Raw genomic sequence first — 19,167 nt, 5'->3', positions numbered from 1 at the left:
CCACCCCCCCCCCCCCGCTGTGTCTACGATACGTCCACACCATATTTCCGCAGGGCATTCAAGGTCCGCCAACAACCCCCTTCTGGTAAAACTACCAAAATCATGAATCACTGCTCACCTACACGATTTCTTCTTTTCTCCCTCCTTTGGAATAAACTCCCTCACTCTCTTCAATCCCATTCTTCCCTCCAGGCCTTCAAAACAGCTGTTCACCACCTCTGATCGTCCCCCATCCAAATCCTCGATCTTTTCTACCCCCGTTAATCCACCCCAAGCCCACCTCCTTCAAATTCCCTGCTTTCCTTCCTGAAAGTCCCTGTAATGTCCATCTTGTATACCCCATGGTCCCCACCTCCATCCCTCTCCCTTCCACAGATCCCCTCATGTCTCTGTTCCCCACTGTTTTGTCCTTCCCACTCCCACCCCTCTTGTCTCATGTCCCCTTGCTGTGCGTTGTGTGTTAGCTCTCATACGAGCCTCGACAAGGTGTACAAAAAAACAAAACAGAACAAAACTCAGCCCATATGGCCTTGACTGACACATGACAAAATGTGATGTCATATGGCCTAACAAAATGACACAAATGTAGGTGAGTTGCATGGCAGGTATGGTATGGTTTACAAGAAATTGCACTGCTGGACAGAGAAGTGGCAGAGCTGAACAGGCAGGTGGGTGGCTGGCAGATGTTCTTCGCCAGTAGATGTGCTCGTTGTGTCAGGAGTGTGCAGTGGCAGCATGTGGAATGGCCAGCCTGGGTCCTCACCTCTCCTCCACCACTATCAATTTGACATGTAATATATCCTCACAAAAGCCAATTACCCTCCTCCGTTTCCCTCCAGTGGACACAGACATAAATGGTCAAAGTGGAAGCAGCTCGATCTATATTATCGTCATCAAAAACACTTTTTCATTTATCGTTAACACCCATCTACTGTGGTTCTACGCAACAAATTTACCCGCTGTCTCACTTGCTGGTGCTCTCTGCTGTCTGGGCTTCATCCACAAATTTTCTCTCTGTGCCATTGCACAATATCGTAGCTGGGTGGTGTGGCTCCCTCTGCTGGTCTCTGCCTGCTTTCCACATGCGGCAACCCCGGGCCACTGGGGCCATGTCCGAGCTACCTCGCTCCTGCCGAATGCTGTGGAGTACTCTCTGTCTCCCCCACAAGTGCCCTCTCTGGCACGTTGCACCTCAATCCCTCTCCTGGCTGCTCGAGCCCACTACAAATTTGAAATGCCCCTCTGGGGCTCCTTGGCCTGATCCAGGCCAGTGTGCACATAGTACCAAAGGTGCCTTTCTCCCAAATATCTCCAACTAACGGGCCACATGCCCAGCCCGCCAGTTTACTCTTGCACCAACTGCAAATGAAACTTTCCACAACCAGTACCAACACTAGACCGGCCTCCACATTCCAAAACAGGTGAATCCCCTCCATCTACAAATTATAAATGGGGATTCCTTCCCAGAGAGGGTGTGCGCTTCCTCGTCCATACGCATTCACACTCACTTCTCACCATCCATTCAATCAGTAATTACTAAACAATAATTTGGGTCCACATGTCTCATTGACCTCTTCATTCATTCCTCACACATAGCTAATCCTGTCGGGACGAGAAGAGGAAGAATGCATTTAATCTAATGTCAGCCAATACGTGACTTTCAAAATGACGTGTGAATGCCAAACAAGGCTGTGTGTGTGTGTGTGTGTGTGTGTGTGTGTGTGTGTGTGTGTGTGTGTGTGTGTGTGTGTGTGTGTGTGTGTGTGTGTGTGTGTGTGTGTGTGTGTGTTTTTATGGTGACTCAGTTATACTTGCCAGGAACTTTTAACCTGCCTCGTTGCTCGTGCAAAATCTGAAATTCACACACACAGCAAACATAATTTTTAGCATTTAGGTGAAACAGTGGCAATTTTAAAGGGTTAACCATATACTTGTTCTGTTACTGAATGTAAACCAGACTCACGGAAATAAAGGAAATACTACAAACATCCGTGGATGAGAGATGTTGGGTTCATTCCATTTCCTGTTTATACAAAGCTAGCAGAGGCAGTGGCTATAACACGCACACGCACACGCACACACACACGCACACGCACACGCACACGCACTTCACCTTTTACCAATCTTGCAAGAACAGAGTCCAATTTCTCGTATGGCCCCAGAACCAAACTACATATATATATATATATATATATATATATATATATATATATATATATATATATATATATATATATATATATATATATATATATATATATATATATATATATATATATATATATATATATATATAACGCCACTCGCAACACATACACCTCTCAATCACACCTTCCCCTCCTCCTCCCAAACATGATTAATGGTAAATAACATCATTATAAACTCACCTTGTGCATTGACAAGCCCCAAATATAACCTTGCCATCATTGTTAAAAAAAAACAAAACAATTAAACCAGATAGCGTGTCTCCCTCTGGGAAGTCTACCTGAATGTTGGTAATGATGGCATCGGCTTTCCGATTGCAGACTCCATCGAATATATCACCAAGCCTGCCACGTTCACACAAGGTAATCCCACAAGGTTCAAAGTCCACTCATTGAAAGGGATGATCGGGGAGGTCGGCTAGAACATGCCGGTCTAGGCCTTGCATGGGCACATGTCGTCAGAAGTTTTTGCAGTACCGGCTGCAAGATATCAACTTTTTGGGCAAGTTGGTCAGAAACTTCTCCTTGTGCAGAGTCATGCCCCTTTCTCTCAGGTACGTTCCCAAGTATTTTTGGCTTCTTTAAAAGCTATGTTAACCATTTAATGTTACAATCCTTATCTGGCACGCAAGATATACGTTTGGCTGCCCCGGTGGACTTTGTCGATAGGGGTTTCTACTCAGGTGCACTGAGCATTCTGGGGCAGAATATGTCTTCATGAAAGTCTCATAAAAAATAAAAATAATTCAAACCTCATGAATTTAAAATGTCATCTAAATCCCCTCTAACACCATCATTATTCTGTCAGCCTGCATATTACCAGCTACATAAAATTACCCCCTGGAACCCATGGAAACCCCGCAGTCACAGTCACTGCCCACTTTGGCCATCCGCTCCGCACGAGCACGGCCTGCTGTGTGTTGTTCTTGGGGTCCCCTCATGTTCCTTTCCTAAAAGTCCTAGTGGCCCCACCATTTTGCCAATACTCGTGGGGAACACCGTGCAAATTTTCCTTGCTTCCCCCTGCCTTTCTATAGGACTCATAGGGGGATTCTTCCCTTCCCCAAATTTTCCTTTTGGCACCATCCTTGTCTATAAAGCTTTCTTGGGCAATGCAATGCACACAATCTGTATCATTTACTTTTCGAACTCTGAGTTTTCCATAAAGTCCGGAGGGAGGATGCCAACTCAATCCTCACTACACTCCATGGACCTGCACACACAAATACTCCGATGTGCAGCAGCCCCTGCTTGTCCCTCAGCTCACTCTGAGCCGGAACCATGCTATCTACTCCTTGGGGAAGCCGTTCTAACACTGTCGCTACACAGTCCGTCTCTAGCGGCAGCTCCCCCGTAAACATTCCTTCTGCCCTCTTTCCGTCCATTCTACTCGTCCCGTACACATACGCCACACATTCATCACTCACTAGATGTGCACTCTCACACTTGCATCCGCTTACACGATTGCCCTCTCCCACATGCATGTGAGTATGCATGGGCCACACGGTTTTGGTCTCCCGGTAACGTAGATTGGTTTGCAAAACACACGTTCAACTTTACCACACAGACCTGTGGTGTCCGATGCAGGTTTTGGGCAGTTCACACATGAGGCTCACTCACCGCGCATGCCCAGGCACACATACCACCCTGGGGAGAGTCTCTGTCCAGACCTCCGTTAACTGGACCCCTTACTCATTTGCTGGAGAACATCATTAATGTACCACTTGGACTTTGTGGCATCTTCAAAAATTCTTTGTCCAATAACATACGTTCTGGAAAAGGGATATCATACTCATTTTTTGATCATGCAATGGTTTTTTGAAGATGACATGGGGATCCTTTGTGAATCATTCCTGATATTCTGGCTGTTCAGATTGCTAGACATGTGGAACCATGTCTCAGTTTTAAAGAAGGTCCATTCAAAAATTTGATCCCCTTTTTTTAATAGCTATTGACAGAAGCTCACCAGCTTTTCTGTGTCTCTGAGTGCAAGTTTATGATCAACATGCACTTTTTAGGAAACAAACTTATTTTTTGTTCTGTATAGCACTGGGTGGAGAAATTATTGAGACTCCTACTTGTTGCGACAGTGTCTAAGCAATTTTTCTTGGGTTTCTTTGCAAATGGTTGCCAATATCCTGCAATTCCGCATCTGTCACAACCTTCAGCCGACCACTATGAGACTTGTCTGCAACGTTTTTTTCAATCAATGCTTTTACGCAATTTTGATGAGCCGATCGTCCGCGGAATTTCTCCTGAAACAAATCCTGCACCTAATTTTTTTCGGACTAAACCATTAGCATCTGGCTAGCAGCATTTCACTTGAGTTGTCTCTCAGCTGGTGGGTATCGCACTTGAGTGACTCAATGATACCTGCAATTAAACAAGCATACATTTTAATTTTAAGATTTACAAACACGTGAATTAAATCCAGTTACTTTTGGAACACACACACACACACACACACACACACACACACACACACACACACACACACACACACACACACACACACACACACACACACACACACACACACACACGCAACAGTTGTTTGGGGGAGGTATTTTTGTCCAATTGAGAAATCTTTCCATTTCCATTAACATTGGAAACATATGAAGGATAAATATTTTTAAGCGAAATGTTTTTTGACATCTATCTATCTATCTATATATTACTAAAACTCATCTTGTATATATTTATGTATGTATATTCCCAAAATACAGCCAAAACGGTACAGGATATTGCAAAAATTTTTGGCCCACCTTACTGACCATTCTCCTGCGGTGTGCAGTATCAAGTTTTGTTCAAATCGGGCAACGAAAAAAATTATTAAAAAATTAATTCCCGATTCAGTGAAGTACTCTTCGGGAGAATTTGATCAATGCAAACAACCTCAGTGGGATAGTTTGCTGAAGCTATCTTCTTTACTCATTTTTTTTTTAATGATTTTTTTAATCAACTGCTGTCACAACGGGGACCCAACGGGTTCACGGATAATCTAGTATATTACTAAAACTCTCATCTTGTATATGTAACCTGCTCTTTGAACCCATCTACAAATGTTGTCTTTGCTAAAGTTATATTCACATGACCTCGTACTGTAATTTGATTGGACTCTTCCACTTTGCTCCACCGGAAGCATCCTCTAGTTGACCAGATTAATTGGCCGCATGTTGACAAGCAAAACACCGACAATTTTTTTTTTTAAATCAAGCAGTCACAGTCGGTGAAAAGCGAGAAGATGACACAATCATTATCAAATTTAATTGGAAGAAGTGTTAATGCTCGTGTCACAGCTAAAAGTCTTCCTCGTAGAACAGCTCTATTTGACTCGAACATCATGTTGCGAAGAAATGGGTTGACTTGAAAATTTCAATCTCGAACGAAAGTAAATGAGTCTGACATGGAAATGTCAGCTCTTAGGTAAGAACTTATAACAAACTAATAATAACAGGTGGATTAAAACACTTGCCACCCTGAGTGCACAAACGAGCGGTGGGTGCTGATAACACATGTGGTGCTGTCCCTAAGCTCAGCAAACGTCCAGCTAATGCTCCCTTTTGGCATGTGTCGCATGTTGCTGCCGTTAGGTGCGCTAAGGGAAGCCATAGAAGCAAGCCTTTGCTTGTTTCTATGACCGACCAGCAGATGGCGCAATAGTGCCGCGAGCCAGCCACCACGGCGTAACTCTCTGGGCAGACCTGTTGGCCAAGATTGGCCGGAGAAACTCGCTCGCACTGAAGATCAAAAACCGGCCATCGAAGGAGGAGCTGGAGGACAAAAACATCCTCGTGTTGGCATCCGACCAGGAGCGTCAGGAGAGACGAGACAACATCGGCACCAAGCTGGTCAGGTGTGTTGGTCGCATTGTGGGGTGCATGGTCTACACAGACTGCTGGGAATGCTTTATTGCCTTTCGTATTAGGTGCACGTGATCTAGATTTCCTCTTGAACTGAACCGTTCAAACTGTCTGCAATGAAAATTTTGAACATCAGACAATTGATTTGATAGAATTTCTTTTCTGATTCTATGTAAGCAAGCAAATTCGAAAGTTATCCAAGGTATATCAAACCCATGTAGGGCCTAAATGAGAAATAATCCTCCAAAGATCATCATTGTTTGTTTCGCCATCATGAGTGGCCAAAAGTGAGAATTGAGTAAAACAGAACTCTCGGGCCGTTTATGGGATTCTAATGCTTTATAAATACTTGTGCAAGAAACTTCTGAGAATCTAGTAAATTTATTGATTAAATACATTTTATTATCCTTTAATGGCAATGCAGTTGACCATGCAATATCGAATGGAGTCAGGAAGTGATCCAATGTTTATTGCCATTTTGATTGTGTGATAAATGTCAGATTTGTCTGTCCAGATTGAAGTCAGGCTTTATTCTCGTTTCAGTGTGCAACCACCAATCAAAAGGTAAAACTACAGCACAGATTGATGGTTTTCTGATTGAAGCATCAGCAATTGACTATTTAGGAACTGGAAGGGTACTCGGAAGAGCGCATCCCTCTGCCAAGCTGATTAGTTTACGTTTTGTATTCCACTGATTGGCCGGATCTGGATTCGGACCTGAACTAAATTTTATTCAGCTTGTTCTTGTCACTTAACCACCTCATCCACCAAGTTTCATCTGAATCCGTGCACAACTTTTTGAGTTATCCTGCCATATGTTGTTTTTGGCCTTATCTCTCAATGGTTTTAAAAATTCTCAGATTCAGATCTGGATCCGGATCGTCACCAAAATGTAACCATTTCGTCCATGTCACATCCCCAAGCTCTCCACCAAATTTTGTCCAAATCCGTCTACAACTTTTTGAGATATCTTGTTCAAAAAAAAAACAAGAAAGATGTCATGCAGAGCACGATACTTGTGAAATCGATAAAACAAATTTTACCTGAAAAAATAATTTGGGGTTGAATTCAATGACCAAATATGCAACTCCTCTTCAAATTTACAGTCAATCAGATGAAAAGTGAGGATTTTAGAAATTCCACCTTAGTTTTTGACCTTTAGCCTGTGTTGACCTTTTGGCCCATGTTGACCTCAAAAATAATAAGTGGTTGAATTCAATGAACAAATATTCAACTACTTCAAATTTCAAGTCAATCAGATTCATATTGACAATTTTAGAAACTAGGCCTATGTTGACCTCAAAAATAATTGGTGGTTGAATTCAGTGACTTGATATGCAAATCGTGTTCAAATTGCTCGTCAATCGGATGAAAATTGAGGATTTTAGAAATTTGACAAGTTGTTGACCTTTGGCCTATGTTGACCTTTTGACCTCAAAAAGAATAGGCTTTGTGCTTGTGACAAACGCTACCTTGTGGTGAAGTTTCGTGATGATCGGTTTCAAATTGTGATCTGCAGGTGATAAACAAACAAACAGACAGACAGAATAACATACAAGACCAACCAATATACCTGAAAAATCTTCAATTTTCGCAAGTGACAGACAGACAGGGATGAAAACAACCTCCATCCACCTTTGGTGGTGGAGGTAATCAGGGAATTGACAACACCGCTTGGAATGTCAAGTTCTCACCAAGTGTGATGATGAAAGAGGCCTACTCTTATTAATTAGAGCATTGCTTTCTTGATGGACAATATGTCTATTCTTTCATCTTTTGCAAACCACTCCACCTTAAAGTGTGTGTGTGTGTGTGTGTGTGTGTGTGTGTGTGTGTGTGTGTGTGTGTGTGTGTGTGTGTGTGTGTGTGTGTGTGTGTGTGTGTGTGTGTGATCTTTGTTCATCAGGAGTGATATTAATTGTGTTCTAATTGAGTTCACTGGATTCCAAAATTCGGCCTTGAAAATGTGTGCACTCTGATTTTTATCTCATAAAACTTTTAGCACTGAAAGGCTTGGGGGGTAACTGACGTCAAGGATGTCAGCAAACCCTCTGCAATGTCGACTGTGGTGAGAGAGGGAATGGGGGGGGGGGGGGAGAGCAATTCACCAAATACTTACTTTACCAATAATCACCCGGTCTAGAAATAGGCAAAGAGGTCAGAAAAGTTAGACTAGAATAGATTCTCAAACTTATTTTTTTTATAAAATTGTGTTAAAATTCATCATCCATAAAATGCCGTATAACCTGTTTTGAGGTTGCTGAATCCCAAAACAATTGGATGCCAAACTGACAAATTTAATTATGAAACAATGTAACAGCCAAAAACTTCCTTTTTTGGCAAATAAATTTTATGTAAACTTTCAGTTTTAACAAAATGGATTCCATTAACACAAGCTGAAAATTAATGATAATCAAATTTGAAACAACATTTTGACAAATAAAAAAAAAACAATTTCAATCTTTCATAAACATTTGTAATGATTTGGATGTGACGGTGAATCATACAAGCATTTAAATGCTTGTTAAAATCATGTATTTAAAGTTATGTCCGATGATTACTTTAACATTCTACATGGATGTGGAAATTAAAACTACAACCACTACCATCGGTGTATGGGTTTTACAAATAGTCTTCCACAATATTTACATTTTCACTTTACGGGGAAAATAGAGATGTGGGAAATGTTCATTCATTTATTACATTTCTACATTGAATGTCATTGTCATTGAAAATGCAGGTTACTCCATCTAGTAAATTCATTATCCGACATCGATATCTCGTTGAGAGACATCCTTTCTTACATGAGTAAGAAACCCTCTTCAAACTCGCTCACAGTCTTTAAGTTTGAGTACCATTAGATCTTCATCGAGCAACATCTACCCCATTTTGATGGCATTCGGTTGTTGGGGATCTGGAACATTTGCATTTTGCCAAACTAGACCTTGGTAAATGAACTCTTTTAATGTGAAACTGGACGGCATCACTGGTTGGGGACAGAGGTTCTTGTTTGTGACACTTTTTGAAGAGCTCAACAAGTGCCTCGTTACATGCTTTTTATTCAGCCATGTTACATAGCCTGCAAACAAACTTCACTGCACATTTTACAGTCTTGTTAGAAAGCTCACCATTTACCGACAAGTTGAAGGATTTCAAAATTATTCTCAAATGCTTTCCATGCACCCTTTTGACATTGCCTACCACATATACGACAAACTATCACACCGTGTTACATAATGAAGGGAAATTAATGTGTATTTGAGGCTCTGGAATGTTGTTATACAAGAAATGAACAGGTAGTTATTTGGGTTTGGTTGTAGTCGTCTTCATCCATCGTTTCTTATGGGATATTTTTACAAAGTGACAAACAAGAACCATTAGAACATCAGGATATCTTATGTGTACCACTACTTCCTCCACATCAGCATGTTTACAATAGAGAACAAGTCTAATGTCCCCGTCCTTATCAGTGGCTCGGGGTAAAGAGGTATCCCTGCTTTCATCGGATTAATTTACCATTGTGACATTTCTGAAACCACCCGCTCTTATCGGTTTGTTGTTATTATGAGTCTCCAATGTCATCTGTTCAGACGGAAAGTTGCTCAAATCAAATCTGTTGTCCTGGAGGCCAATGAAATTTGATCAATTACCTGGTATTTTAATCAATTGCACAGATGCATCTTCAATAACTTTGCTTACTGATCAGCATCCTTTATTTCTCTTCCTCCTTGTATCTTTAAAGGAGTTTTTCTCAATCCTTTCAAATGTCACATCATTCCTATCAAATGTTGGGTCCACACTCAGAACAGTTGTTTAAAACTCTTGGACCAGGTTCCCAAATGTTCATGACACTTTTGGTTTTCCTATGGCCATGACAAGAGATTGACCATCTGTTACTCCACAGGAGAGACTCTCGATTTTCTCTGTGGCAGAAACATGAACACCTTTTGTTTGAATATCCACACGAGGAGACTTTGGTCCTGAATGTAGAGAACCATTTAGTGAGGCCAGTGATACTATAACAGGCATCAATTATTGGTGTACAATATTGTCTAAAATAAAGTGGTCGAACTGCTTCAGATGCTATTGGCATTCTTTGCATGTTTCTGTCAGCTTTGATTGATGTTTGTTTTGCTGAACCTTTAGTTTCTGTCTGCACCCTATAGGAGATGTGTGAATGTGAGCATATTTTGTTCCTCGGGAGTGTGGGATGCAGACACAGAGGCTGTGTACCCTCATCAGGCTGTTGAAGACGTTGACTCGCAAACAGATCCAACTTTTCTTGGACAATGGTAACTGCATGTACAAGAGACTACTCAATAGCTTCTGTGGATATGTCCTTTGTCACGACATTGTGTAGTGAGGGATGTATTGGGGGTGTCATCTGGGAAGATATTTGATATTTGAAGCACGTCTTTGTTCTTGTTGGATCGGAGAGTTCTGAGATGATATGACAATGCCATCTAGTCAAGACAGTTAGTGTCCTCGTTAGACCCACAATTCCACTTGACTCTCCTCAGACTATTCACTCATTCTTGCCAATGGTCTCTGTCTACTTGGTTGAACAATGAAACCTGACAGAAGCTCTTTCCGTATTCTTAAAATTCAGGTCAGGTATGGGAGCATGTGCCAGAACAGCACGTCGCTGCGTCCACTTTCCGCCGGTACTCCAGGGGCCTCCATCTGGCCATCCCCCAGGCAGATGCCAGGCCCATCCCCATCTCCTTGAGATGATGTTCAACCTGTTGCAACCATGAGGCACGTGGTCGACCCACTGGCCTCCTCCACTCATGAGACTCCCTCGCTGAGAGAATCTGGTGAGCAGGATCAGAGTCAGGAAAACGAGCCACATGTCCATACAGCCGCAACTGACGCTCACGGACTATGCAGGTAACAAATCTCATCCGAGTCTCTCTCAGCAACCGCTCGTTGGACACAAAATCCGACCAGCGATAGCCAAGGATTCTCCGAAGAGACCTGGTACCAAAGGAATTAAGTCTCCGTCTCAGATCCTTGGTCAGAGTCCAAGTCTCGCACTCATAGAGCAAGACTGGAAGTACCAAGGACCTGAAGACTCGGAATTTCGTCCTCCCGCACAGGTACCGGCAGCGCCACACCCCATGATCCAGTGAATCCATGACTCCCCAGGTCCGACCCAGACGTCTATTGACCTCTGACTCGCAGCCAGCAGAGACATGAATATCACTGCCAAGGTAAGTGAATCTCTCCATGACCTCAACATCCTCACCACAAACAGACACAGACAGGACAGCAGCATCCAAGATGTCACCGAAAGCCTGGATCTTAGGTTTGACCCAAGAAACCCGTAATCCCAACGGCTCCGACTCCTCATTCAGCACCTCGAGGACCCCAAGAGGATGTCTAAAGTCTCCGCAAAGATGACTGCTTCATCTGCAAAGTCAAGGTCCGAGATCTTGACATTCCCAAATGACGCACCGCAACTTGATCTCTCCGACATCCTCCCTAGAATCCAGTCCATACAAGTGCTGAAAAGTGTGGGGGCCAGTACACATCCCTGACGAACTCCAGTAACAACTGGAAATAAGTCAGAGATGGTACTACCACACTTCACAGCACTCTCAGTACCAGAGTAGAGTTCAGACATCAGATCGATCAGTTTTGGTGGCACCACACGAAGACCAAGAATCCTCCAGAGGACATCCCGATTCACTGAATCGAACGCTTTACAGAGATCAACATAGGCTGCAAGCAGCCCCTGCCGAAACTCTCGTCTGCGTTCGGTGAGGACACGAAGTGCAAGGATACGGTCAATCGTTGACCTCTTTGGTGTAAAGCCTGACTGCTCTGGACGCTGGTGCTCAAGCAGATGGTGGCGAACCCTATCGAGAATTATCCGAGCAAAGACCTTGCCCGGCACTGAGAGCAGCGTCACCCCTCGGTAGTTGTTGCAGTCTTGGCGATCACCCTTCCCTTTCCAGAGAGGGACAACAAGGCCCCTCTTCCAGTCAGTTGGGATGATGCCTGTGTTCCAGGCAGAGCACAAAACTGCATGCAACGACACAAGTGCAGCATTTCCACCAGCCTTGAGAAGTTCGGCATGGATGCCACAGATCCCTGGAGCTTTGCCCCGTTTCAACTGGTTCACCGCAGCCCGTGTTTCCACAAGCGTAGGTGGACCACAGTTGATTTGAGGGTCAGCAACAGGGATTGTAACACCCTTGACGTCCAACTCGACAGTTGGGGGATCAGCCTGGTACAACCGCTCAAAGTAACCGGCCCAGCGGGCCTTCACTTCAGACTCCTCTGTCAAGAGCCTACCACTCTCTGCTCGAACTGTAGTGCTCCGAGGGATGGGCTTGGATGAACGTAATGCGCGAATTCCCCTGTAAGCGGGACGAGAATCACCTGTCCACAGGTGATGCTCTACCCCCTCACAGATTCCTCGCACATAGGCCTCCTTGTCCACCCTCAGTGCACGTACAGTTTTACGCCTCAGCTCCCTGAACAGCTCAGCTCTGCCATTCAGCCTGGCCCTGCGACTCTGGTCAATGGTATCCAGTGTCCCTTGAGAGACAAAATTCTTCTTTGCCCTGCGGTGAGCTCCAAGGCATCCACCGGCAACATCAAGGACGGTGGTCTTGAAGGTGCTCCACAACTCTTCAGGACCCCCCAAAGCACCCAGACCCCCCAAGTGTCCACTCAGCCTGTTCGCAAACTCCTCAGCTACTCTCTCATCCCTGAGCTTGGCAACATCCAGCCTCGGCTGGGATGGTACCATTCGCCAGGATTTAAGGTGCAGCTTTAGAGTTGCTACAACAAGCCTGTGGTCAGTATTGAGGAACTGAGCACTCCGGTAGACCCTGCAGTTCTGGATCATCCTCCAACGACCGTCAATGAGGACATGGTCAATCTCCTTTGCCACACCGCCAGCGTTGGAATACCAAGTCCAGCGATGAGCTTGTGGGCGCTGAAACCATGAACCAGCCACCCTAAGTCCATGACTTCTTGCAAAGTCAAGGAACTTAGTGCCATTCTGGTTCATAGTTCCTGACCCATGGGGACAAACACACACCTCATAACCATCCCTATCAGTTCCAGTCGATGCATTGAAATCCCCCAAGACTAGAAGTGTATCTCGTCTGGGGCACTGATCAACCACAGACTCGAGTGTGGCGTAGAATGCATCCTTCACGGTGAGATCACTCGCCTCAGTCGGAGCATAAACAGAGACCAGGGAAATGACACCTAAGGAGTGACGAATCCTTAATCTCATAATACGCTCGTTGACCGGTGTTACCTCAATTATCATTGGGGTCAGCTTATTGGACACAGCTACAGCAACTCCTTGGGTATGGTAACCATCAGAGCGACCAGACCAATAGTAGGTGTAACCACCCACCATTATCTCACCGCAATCCGGTCTCCGAACCTCAGAGAGAGCTGCAATCCCGATGTCCAAACGCTTGAGCTCAGATGATAACAGAGACAGGTGATCATCCTCTCTTAGGGATAGGACATTCCAGGTACCCACCCGAAGGGACCGCCTCAGGTTAACCCAAGGAGACCGCCGTCTGGTGGACGACATCTCAGCACCACTCCGACGCACTCTCCCGCAATCTGACCCAGGGATGTTACCCCGTGGTTTCCCTCCTATCAAAGATTGGGGGTCCCGAAGGCTTTGCCCCAATCCCGTCATCTGGTGAGCTGCCCTGCGAAGGGAAGCTGCACAGGAGGTACTCCCACGGAGTGGGTTTTCAGATTTTTTTGCGTTTTTGCGTTTTGCGGAATGAAGGGTTTTACAGTGGCCGGAGTGCAAATCCTGCCACCAACCTCCTAATAAGAAGTGACCCAACTGCAGGAGGACGTCCGCAGACACAGTTGGGCACTAGATATGGATGGCCGTTGGCTCACAAGGAGCTCCTCCGCCCTTTGACAGGTTTTGTTTTTAATCCTGCTGGGTGTTCATATCCAAACACCCTCCTCACCAGAAAACCTGGTGGGGGAGACGGTTTAGTCGCCGACAACCTGACCATGGAACAGGTTAGTACAGGTTTACATGGTACCTGTAGCAGGTCACAGATCGAACCTGACCTGACATCCAAAGTGAAATCCATCCTGACGAACCTGACCTGACATCCTGACTTCTTGAGTGAAAAAGTTCACCTAAAAAAAAACATAAATTATTTTTCAGTATTGACAAATAAACAAAATAAAAAATAAATTATTTTGATTTTGATTGAATTTTGACCACATTTTGCAGGTGCAATTCCAATCCTGTTGGCATTTTGAAGAAATCTCATTTTGTTTTTCTTTAAAAAAAAAATTTCACATAGCTGCAAAAGCTTCGGCACTGGAGTGATTAAAAAGAAAAATCCCAAAAAATCCTTTTTTTCAAAATTACAAAAAAAACTTTCACCAAAAACACTCTCTGACACTCACTAATGAACCTCTGAAAGTTTGACAAAGATATTTTTTGCCATCTCACAAAAATAGTGACAAAGACAGTCAGACAGCCAGACAGCCAACCATCTCATTGTACATATACCCGTAGATAAAGTAGATGCTTTAAATACATGATCCTCACCAAATTAAGTCTTTATATTAAAATATTGTTACGGATTTGCCACTGGTAGAGATCACGAGGGGAGTTCTTGGATCCACTTCCCGGCCGAAGACCCCAAAGCTGGCGCTCCGCAGATAACTCTGCACCACGACGTAACCACAGCCGCCATCTGAGATGCTTAATTTAGGTAGGGTCCAGCGAAATTCTGCTTTTACCTTCCTGGCAAATTAATTTTGCCAGTTTCGCTACACAGTATATTACGGAGATAATATACTAGGGTTTATTTATGTATCTTGGTATATGCATAAATTGGGGTTATTATCGAAATAGACATCTGTTGTGTTTATTTTGTATGAAATACCAAGTAATATTGTAGTTGACCGTTGAAGGGTTATCGATTGATATTTCAGGGTGGCATCCTACTTTTGGGATTCAGTACCCCAAAAGTAGACCAGTGACACATGATGCCCACATTGAACACAATTTGCCCACAGAAGTTCATTTTTTTAAATCTGAAATCTGGTCTAGTCTATTAGCCTTCTGATAGAACTGATATTGTGCTCTGGCATCCCTGAGGATGACTATATATGTGTGGGCCTTGCAGAGAAACTTTGTGTTACACTTAGTCAAGTTTGCCTTCTAAGTTGAGAGGGAAAGCTGCTTGACAGCAAATGCCTTATCATAGGCCTCCATGTTCCAGAGCAGAGAAGATGAGCAGAACAGCAGCAGATGACATTACAAAAATGTGCAACACAGAATATAGGCCTTTATTTGAAAGTAATTCCATTGAGTGTGCATTGAATACCGAGGCTGGAGAAGATGACGGTCATCATCGAGTAAAGGAGACAATACTCCAGTGTTTAAATGAGAGTTGATGATGACTGGTCTCTTGAGTAAAGTAGACAACAGACAACTTCTTGAGTGAAAAAGATCATGGACCAGTCCTTGGCATAGAGTGCAGATCACGTACCACACCAGTCATCCCAGATTATCCTGCTGTGTTTTCAGGTTTGTGATTGTCTTCAATATGCACTAGCACTTAATTTTGGATTTGTGCCATCTATGAAATTGCAAAGTGTAACTTATCAAACTTATACAATGATCACATTGCAACACATTCAAAAAATCTTTTAAAATCACTTCCTTCCTTATCTTGTGTAATATCATTTGCATCGTAATATATATATTTTTTATAATAACTATGAAACTCCATGAAAGTAAATTAATTGGCTATATATATATATACATATATCTCTCTGTCTCTCTCTGTCTCTGTCTCTGTCTCTGTCTCTGTCTCTGTCTCTCTCTCTCTCTCTCTCTCTCTCTCTCTCTCTCTCTCTCTCTCTCTCTCTCTCTCTCTCTCTCTCTCTCTCTCTCTCTCTCTCTCTCTCTCTCTCTCTCTCTCTCTCCACAACTTTACCAGAAGCACTTGATTAATTACGTTAAATCACAAAATGCAGATGCTTCCCTAACAATGTTGCACGGATGTTTGCTCCATCAGAGCAAAACCATTGGTTGTGCCATTTTTTCCTGTCAGCTGTTGGGTGGACTTAGCCACTTCTGCTTCCTTTTTTTTGTCCTCGAGCCTACACAAGTGCTGCCAGAAACGGATGTGGCTTTGGCGGGTGGACTGAGATTCCAGACACCTGCTTTCTCTTCTTATAAGTGCCACAGTCTTTTCCTTGGCCTGGAGTTTATCTACGTACCATTTTAATGTGCCTGCTCCCAGAATCCACAACTTTGTTATCCCCTTGTTTCTGGAATTCCATTTCAATTTCTTTATTGCATTGCCCTTGCTGTGTCGTACTGCTTTATGGGATATCACAGTAGTCTCCATGTGGTTGAGCCATGGTACGACACTCTATCTTGGACCTTCTTCGCAGGAGGTTGAGTTTGAGGCCAACTGCAGAAGAATTGGAGCAGCGAAATATCCTTAAACGTGAGTTTGCATTGTTGGTTTTGGTGCTTTGTTTTTGCTACTCTTGAGCCGCACTGTTTGTTGTACCATATTTTTTGTTTCGGTAGTTTTTTTTTAATGGATTTGTTATGTGGTTGGAGCCTGTGAGATGCTAAAAGGTCATCATGTGCAAACACCATACCTGTGTTTTGAGTTAATTTCGTTGTTTCACTCACAGAGAAAAACGAAGTGCAGGAAAAAGAGGATAAACGAGAGATACAGACAAAACTTACGAGAAAGGTGAGCGCTTGCATGACAGTTCTGAAAAAATTTGCTTTTTTGAAGGCTAGTTTGCATGTCCGCGAGTTCCAGTTACACTGTTACACCATTGCAAGGACCCTTTAATGCTTCTCACAGCCTTGCAAGCAAACACCGATCATAACCAACATTATCAATCTCTTGTCGAAGTCTTACAGTTGAGAACTGCTATCTTCTAATGTAATAAACATTGTCTTGCAGTCAATGCAACTGTCTTAATCTTGCATTCAATGTGTTCTTGTGGTCCTGCAGTCATTTCAAACATAGTGACCCTTTAGTCACTGTTAAATTTAAAGTTCTGTAATTATTGTGAACCCCGCAGGCTTTGAGTTAATGTTATATTCACAAGGTCATGTATGAAATGTGAGTTCTATATTGTTGCAGTTCATGCGGTGCTCGTTGTCCTGCAGTCATTTTGTGAAGCTTGTGGTCCTACATATCTGTTTGAAAGTAATACTTTGTCAGAAATTGAAATTGATATATGCATTGCTGAATTATTGATATGGGCAGTATTGGAGGTTTGAGGAAAACACAGCATTGAGTAGTACAAACCATTGTTTGCAAATTCTGCAAACAAGTGATTGGGTAAAATTATGTGAGCAGATGAAATCGACCACAAAAAAGGATAAAATGAAAGATGACAATTCTGCATTGTGACGAGCTGAAGAAGCAGACACCAGAACCGTTCCATTTGCAACAGGACGATGGAAAGTCGATTAGAAATACCCTCGGTGTTTTAACAAAAGGATTCATCATTATGTGATGCAATATATGATAGTTTTAGCATTTATTACCAATTAGGATGATGAACAATCAGTGCAACGATTTCTCATCCATGCGGTTTGAAGCATACATGATGACGGTTCAAAGTTTTATTGTAAAACCTTGAACAATGGTTGTCATGGAGATTTTATTCTAAAACAGATAAAACAATAGTTAAATGCTGAAATTTTGTGCAACATGATGTCTGCACTGAGAAAGACATACAGAAATTGATATTGATGGTTATAAAAGTATTCTGCATAAAACCAACATGGCGGTGAACATAGGACTTGTGCTGCGGAACATAGGTGTAATGTTCCTTGTGAAGCAGCACATTCAATGAGCTGGAATTCACAGGATATGCTCTGCACAATTTTGTTATGCATGTGCTTTATGTGTACAAAATCTAGGTTCGAGGAAGAGCGTGGAGACAGAGGATAAAAATGTAGCACACTGACAGTGGGGCAGCAGGTGCATGCAACAAGCAAAGTGATGAGGAGAATAGGGAGAGGAGGGAAGAAATCTGCAAGTGAGAGAATTGGACTTGGGAGGAGTAATGGGGGTAGAAAAGATCATGGTTAGGGATGAGGATGGATTGCATAAAATGGTGGTGTACCGCTTGCTTTTGAAGCCCTGAAAGGAAGAATGGGATTGAAGAGACTCAGAAAGGTAATTCCACCATCAGGAGAAAAGAGGAACAAAGGAGTGGAGGTGTGCAATTAAGCTGTGACATTTGGAGTTTAACCAGGAGTGGAACTGGAGGAGAGGCAGCAAAGAACAAAGAGGTCACCATCCTGTTTGCAATGTGAGAGCAACAGGCCCTGTGCTTCAGCCTCTACACAGGAGATGTCAATAATAATGAGAACTTTACTTTTCATAATTCAACAGAGGAAGATGTGAAGTGGGAGCCCCATCCCAGAGAGGAGAGCAGTATTCCATTGAGCGATGAACAATGACCTTGTAGGATGTGAGTAGCTCTGATTTTGAAGGAATGACTTGGAATGATGAAGAATTCCCAGTGTGCAGCTAGCTTTGAAGATGAGTGGAAAGACAATGTGGTAAGCCCGAGAGGTTATGACTGATGGCGATGCCTCAAGGTTCAAGAGACTGAGCTTCTTCCAGTGGCTGACCATTAAAATAGATGATGCCTAATTTGCAATCTTTCTGAAGTGACAAGGTGAGACTGAGATTTCCTGGGATTGAGAGAAATGTTCCTTTTGTCAGACCAGCATCTAATCAATTCCACATCAGCAGAAAGTGATGCAGCTGATCTCTGTCCATCAGTGTGGTACTCTATGACACAATAAAGGAGCATTCTGCAAAATGGAACATGGTTTCCAGAGTGTCAAGGAGGTCATTTATTATGTATATTAGAAACAAGACTATCGGCCCAAGATGCAGCCTTGGGACACTACATCCTCTCCTAGGAGTGGAGTACCTGTGTGCTTAAATGATCCAGGGAGTTCAAAAATGGCCATGCATTTTGGAGTACTATTCATTAAATTGCAGAAAATGTGGAAACAATCATTCATTATCACTTGAAATAATTCAAGAAGATTAGTGCAAGTTGGGACCAAA

General features: G+C 43.2%; 1 protein-coding gene across 3 annotated transcripts in view; it reads left to right on the top strand.

Annotated features, from left to right (window-relative positions):
• The window catches only part of LOC147020315 (phosphatase and actin regulator 1-like), a 124,254-nt gene that overhangs the window by 54,216 nt on the left and 50,871 nt on the right, over nucleotides 1–19,167 (top strand). For 2 of the 3 annotated variants that reach the window (XM_085895611.1, XM_085895609.1), the window contains exons 4-6: nucleotides 5,856–6,060; nucleotides 16,496–16,551; nucleotides 16,748–16,809. In XM_085895611.1, the coding sequence (XP_085751737.1) occupies nucleotides 5,856–6,060; nucleotides 16,496–16,551; nucleotides 16,748–16,809 (323 nt within the window). The remainder of the gene's footprint in view (nucleotides 1–5,855; nucleotides 6,061–16,495; nucleotides 16,552–16,747; nucleotides 16,810–19,167) is intronic. The other variant, XM_085895610.1, reaches the window with a different exon arrangement.

Source organism: Eptatretus burgeri, chromosome 9, assembly GCF_056783735.1.
Source record: "Eptatretus burgeri isolate ZD-2024b chromosome 9, Ebu_testis_v1, whole genome shotgun sequence".
Classification (NCBI taxonomy): domain Eukaryota; kingdom Metazoa; phylum Chordata; class Myxini; order Myxiniformes; family Myxinidae; genus Eptatretus; species Eptatretus burgeri.
This window is presented reverse-complemented; position numbering and strand designations above follow the sequence as displayed.